We start from the raw sequence: 6,503 nt of genomic DNA, 5'->3' as shown, positions 1-6,503 counted from the left end.
TTATATTATATATATATATATTATATATTATATATTATATATTATATATATATAAACTGACACTTCGTCGCTTATGACGACGAGGGTTCCAGTTGATCCGATCAACGGAACAGCCTGCTCGTGAAATTAACGTACAAGTTACTAAGCATTCGACAGACATATGTATCCTTAACGTAGTTCTCAAGGAGATTCAGCGCGACACAGAATGTGACACAGAATGTAACACAGAATGTGACAAAGCTGGCCCTTTGAAATACAGGTACTACTCATTTTTGGCAGCTGAGTGGACTGGAGCAACGTAAAACAAGGTGTCGTGCTCAAGGGCACAACGCGTGATCCGAATACCCTAACCACGGAGCCACGCGCCATCACCTATGTGTGTGTGTGTGTGTGTGTGTGTGTGTGTGTGTGTGTGTGTGTGTGTGTAATAATTTTTGATAATGACATAAATCTTCGATAATTCACCAGACCTTTGGTTTTCGATTCTAATACGCTTCTAATGTCTTTCGGAAAATATGTGTCATGGCATTCTCACCCTCATCTCAAATTTTGTGATTAAAAGTCCATATACACATTCTGTTCATATATTACTGTTACTTACGTGTGTCTCTCTGTCTACATTAATTGAAAGGGTTCACACATTTAGTCGCAGGTTAACTGTAGCAAAAGATGAATCTTCGTATTGCTTTCTAGTATATTTTAATGTCTGTTTTTAACTTTTATGTTGTTGCCTAAACTGAAGTTGTCTTCCGTCGAGCAAACCTAGAATCACAGAAATTTTAGCAATGATGAACTTTTCTTTTTGAGGAAAAACTATACCACGAACTATGATACATATTTTAACTTGATTAGGTTGTAGTTTGAGGGAAATTTTCCGTTGTTTTTAGGAAATATAGTGACCACACAGATGTTTCCTTGTTGGCTCTTTTAATACATATTTATAATACTGATATACTGATGCATATACATTATTATAGCCTCATATTAAGTAGTTATCTATTTTCCTAATGATACTCAATAAATGAAGCCTTGCTTTTTAGAATAAAGGAACAGAAAATGATATTTACGTAATTCTTTCAATACGACATCGTCTGCTGCAGGAAATGAATGACATTCAGTACAGAAACGTAACGTGGTACTCACTCTACAAATCACATTATTTAATCAACGACTAGAGAGACATCTGATCCCGAAAACTGCTACCTTATTTTGTTTATTTTCTCGAAATTCTTTAGGTTCAGGTCAAAACAAAATTTTAATTCAGCATTGAATTTTAATTATAACAAGTAAAACAAAAGGATGACGTATGAGTAAACATTTAACTTTTGGGGAAGGGGGATTTTCTTTTCAATTTATCTTAACCACGCAGAGTAAGTTCGCATGGAAATATTTTCGATCATCATCTTCTTCAATAGAAACTGCAAACAATTATTTCATATATAAGAGCTCTTTATAAGTTACTGCTTCTTTATGTATCAGCCGAATTCTACATACCAGTCTTTACAAGAATGCAGACTAATGTTCTCTATCTCCTATTCAGTCTACTGCTTTGCCAAACATTAGCCTTCCTTTCCTCTGACATATTTATGCCACCAAATTTCTTCTTATTAACCCACTTCTGTCATTCAATGGTAGCAAATAATTGGAAGTCGTGTATAATATATGAAGAGATGCATTTTATTCCTTTCTTTTCTTCTAAAATGTTTCTCTGGTATATGTAATCTCTGATGTATTATAGACCAATATGTAATAGTTTCCATAAAAAATTATTAAAATACTATTTTCATATTTATAATTTGAGGAAGAGTATTTTCATAATAAACAAGTATTTTCTTATCTCACTTAGATGTCTCCATTTCCTAGCCTTACTTGCAGAAAGATAATAAGCGTGTAATAAAAAAAAACATGCAGCAAGGAAATGAATATATGTAAATTACTTCTTCAGTTGCAACAATTCTGTATATATTGGTGTATTATTATTATTATGTTGTTTTTTTTCTTCTTTCTTCAAATTTTCTCCCATTTCTCGCCGAGTGTTTTCCGTACACCTAGGGTAGAGAAACGTTGTATGCATTCCCAATTTACACACGCAAATTCATAGGTAAAACATGTATTTAAGAAAAAAAAAATCATGAATGGATGTTGTTTTCACAGCGATAATGCTCTTCTTAGTACATGAGTCGTTCCAGTTAGCACGATTTTTTGCACTTCTGAGTCGTTCCAGTTAGCACGATTTTTTGCACTTCAATATTTTATATATTTTTTATTATTATTATTATTATTATTATTATTATTATTATTATTATTATTATTATTATTATTATTATTATTAATATAATGACTCTAGTCGTACCCGGACAAACTATTATTGTGTATGATCATTCTTCTAGAGGATACAGATATAAAGTAACTTTGTATATGTTTGCTTATATTTCTTAGACATTTCATTATTGTTTAACGATTATCTTAAATTTTTTCATATTGATTAAAACATATCTATTTCCGGTCATAAACACATATATAAATAAATTTTCTCCCGCCATTTCTACAATTTAACCTTATGATATCTACTCGTCCATCACGGTCGTTTTGGAAGAAATGGTGGTGGATTGGTAGATTCGTTAATGCGTCGAATAAAATGCTTAGCAATAATTTCTTCCGGTTTTAACTTCTGAGTTCAAATTCTGCTGATGTCGACTTTGCCTTTCAGCCTTTTGGGGTCCATAAAATAAGTACCAGTTAAGCATTGGGTTCGATGTCCTCATCGACTTCCTCACGGCAAAATTGCTTGCCTTGTGCCAAAATAAGAAAGAACTATTATGACGGGGAACTGGCAGAATTGCTATCGTGTGGGTAAAAAGCCTTAATGGCATTTCTTCGAACTCTTCACATTCTAAGTTCAAATCTCGCCTAGGTCGACTTCACATTTCATCCTTACTTGGTCGATAAAATAAAGTACCAGTCAAATACTAGGATCAGTATAACTTACTATCTCGTTTCCCCAAATTCATGTCTCTATTAAAAACAATTATTATTTTTATTCCAAGAACTCCTACTGTTATCAGCGTCATCGGCATTAGTTACTAAATACTTTATCTCTGAATCAGTATGCACAGCTTTCTAAGTAATAACGTTTGTTAATTATCTCCGGGTCATTTTTTATATATTAGATTTTGTGATGTAAAAAAAGTCTTCTTACCAGAAAATCTACATTTTAAGTGTTTTTAATTTAACTTATGCGATATATGTTTGTCTTTGTCTTCATATTGAACTCCCTCAGTTGTAAAATGAAAATCAAATCAATTTTTTAATCAAAGTTTCTCAATGACATCTACCTATTTTTATTTAAAGAAAAAAAATAAAGCAGAACATTTCGACATTTACTTCATTTTCACTTCTAAAAATATTATACTAAATTCGAAATGCAAGAAGTCACCACCTGATATTAATTTTTGACACAAGGCCAGTAAGTTCGGGAGAGAGGGTTAGTCGATTACATTGACTCCAGTGTTCGACTCGTATTTATTTCATCGACTTGAAAAGGATGAAAGGTAAAATCAACCTCGGCAGCGTTCGAACTCAGAATGTAAAGATGAGCAAAATCCCGCTAAACATTTTCCAGGCGTGAAAACAATTCTGCCAGCTCTCCGCTTTTCGCATCTTAATATTGGTTTCAGATTTTGTCATAATGCCAGAAACTTTGGGGAGGTTGGGGGTGCTGTCGATTATATCGACCCCAGTATTCAATTGGAACTTATTTTATCGACCCCAAAAGTCGACCTCGGCAGCATTTGAACTCGGAACGTAAAATCGGAAGAAATGCCGCTAAGCATTTTTCCGACTTTTTTCTCCGGCGCCAGCTCGACACCTTTCTCCATCTTAATACGGGCAATCTTGAAAAGCCGATTGAAACATCAGTTAATATTTGTGTGTTGTGCGAGCTAGCACAATCGTTAGTACGCCGGGAAAAATGCTTAGCGGCATTTCGTCTGTCTTTACGTTCTGAGTTCAAATTCATCTTTTAGGGGTAAAAAAAAAAAGTATCAGTTAAGCACTACGGTCAATGCAATCGGCTTACCCCTCCCCTGAAATTGCTGGCCTTTTGCCAAAGTTTGAAACCAATATTTGTATTGTCATTACAATTTATTCCGAGACAGAGTTTGATGGACATATCCACTTTAAGTATCGTTACTTTAATCCAATTCACAATTTGATTGTCGTTTCTTTTTATTTGATAAAATTTAGCTTGTTAAAAAAAAATAGTGTAATTAAAGATATGATTTATAAACACTTAGATACTGAGAAAAATACTAATAAAAATGAGTCTTTATCTTAAATAATAGCCCTATCCACAATAATAAGGCGATTTAGAAGTAATTTAATTCTAAGACTGTTCAAAACAATTTTCAATTTAATTTCTCGTTGATTCCAGGTAGTCGAGAAAATGGTTTCACACATGCTATATCTTCTTCTGGTGTAGTATATTCCATCAGTCGAGCATGTCAACAAGGTCAGTTATCTCGGTGTGGATGCAGTGAAGCCCCTCGGCCACCGACGATACATAAAGATTGGCTATGGGGAGAATGTGGGGACAACATTGAGCATGCCTACAAATTTGCTGTTGGTTTTATTGATAAACGAGAGAAAGAAAGAAATTATCCGCGTTTCTCGCGTGGATTAGCCAGAATGCTTATGAATCTTCATAACAATGAAGCTGGAAGACGGGTAGGTGATCTAATTCCTTTATTTTATCAGTAGGTTTATTTCATGCATTGAATGTTAATTACATGTATGTGTTTGTATGTTTTTTTAATCTTTTATTTGTGAAAATAAATTAAAATAATTCAATTATTAGAAATATTAAAATATTGAAATATTAAAATATATTAATTCCTCTCATTTACATCAGGATTTTACAATCAACTTTTCTCGTCTTTCTTTTAGGTAGAAAAGGAAAAGGTGTCCCCATTTAACTCATAGGTATTTTACCCCCATCGTCTCTGCTATTTTCAACACACCTTTTCTCTCTCACAAATCCTATTTCACTTCATTTCATGTAATCTTTTATTTTATTTTTGTTTCTTTCCTTCTATTATTACCTTTTCTATTTTATATCACTGCAAAAATATATGTTTTAGTTCATAAATTTCTTCATTTCAATAGTTTTACGGCGGTGAATTCAAATTCTGCTGCAGTCAACTTTCATCCCTTTGAATTCGATAGAAAAGAGTACCAGTCAAGTACTGCTATCAATATAATTGATCGAATCCCTCCCTCAAGTTTAAGGCTTTGTACCAATGTTAGAAATCAATATTTCTACGACATAAGGTTGCGAGCAGGCAGAAACGTTTGCACGCCGGACAAAATGCTTAGCGTTCTGAGTTCAAATTCCTCCGAGTTTTGCTTTTCATCCTTTCGGCGTCGATAAAATAAGTGCCAGTAGAACACTTTCATCGATGTAATCGACTTCTCTCACCCCTTAAAATTGCTGGTCTTGTGCCAAAATCTACAGAAAGTTATTTCTACGATGTAATCATTTTACAAATTTTAGCTTGAAAGAGACAATAAAGATTTTGTAATTTATCGAAATGCTGTATTACTAAAGAGATTAGACTTTGTGCTAAATCAAAAATGTAACGTGGTAGAGTTCATCTATATTTATGATGTTGACCACAATTAAAGCTGTAAACATAAGGTTAACAATTACAGTAGAAAGAACATGGCATTTTATAATAGTCTTGCAAGTTCCAAGGGCATCGTTAACAAGGTAATTGAAACGGACTAACTGAAAATTACTATTGAGTCAGTTCTAACAGTTGGCTAACCCGGAAGTTACATCTGCTCGACATATTTGTAGGCAAAAAACTACTTCTCTGCTTTTCTGACCATCGGGTGCTCTTCCAGAAATTTTTAAACTACACCTTTTTTTTTTTTTTAGTTCATAGAACATGCTAATATGTGTTAAGATGTTCTAGATTATTCCATATATTTATCAAAATTTTTATCACTATCCCAGAAAAGAGATTGCTTTCAATCTTTTCTAGTCTTCCTTAACTCTTGCATATTTTCTTATAATACATGCATCTTAAATATACATGGTTACCTTAGTGCTGGCAGCAATCTCAAGGGAGATAATCGTTTCTTGATAATAGCATGGATTAGAAATATGAATTTGAAGTTAAGGAATTACGAGGAAAAAGACTCATAGAATTCTCATGCATTTTTTGGTACTGTATTTTCCTGCAAACCAGTCTACGTAGTTTACGGTGTAAACATAGTACAAACATTCAAACATCTCTATCTTTCCAAATCCTGCTGCATTTCAACAGAAATCTTTAGTCCTCCAAAGTTGTCATGGTGTATTAGTCGATCTACCGTTTTTGGACGTAAATTTTGGTCTGAAAATTCCATTTGTTTGCCAGAAAATACGGTTTATGGAAAATAGCATTAAGTTTAGCATTCTTTTTTACAATCTTCTTGTTTCTCTGATTCTTTCAATTTGT

General features: G+C 33.2%; 1 protein-coding gene across 1 annotated transcript in view; it reads left to right on the top strand.

Annotated features, from left to right (window-relative positions):
- Positions 1 to 6,503, top strand: part of LOC106883934 (protein Wnt-5b) — a 295,413-nt gene that overhangs the window by 235,713 nt on the left and 53,197 nt on the right. The window contains exon 3 of the mRNA XM_014935079.2: positions 4,433 to 4,725. Coding sequence (XP_014790565.1) covers positions 4,433 to 4,725 — 293 coding nt within the window. The remainder of the gene's footprint in view (positions 1 to 4,432; positions 4,726 to 6,503) is intronic.

The sequence above is a fragment of the Octopus bimaculoides genome, chromosome 3 (assembly GCF_001194135.2).
Source record: "Octopus bimaculoides isolate UCB-OBI-ISO-001 chromosome 3, ASM119413v2, whole genome shotgun sequence".
Classification (NCBI taxonomy): domain Eukaryota; kingdom Metazoa; phylum Mollusca; class Cephalopoda; order Octopoda; family Octopodidae; genus Octopus; species Octopus bimaculoides.
Note: the sequence above shows the minus strand (reverse complement) of the source record. Positions and strands in the feature narration are given on the sequence as shown.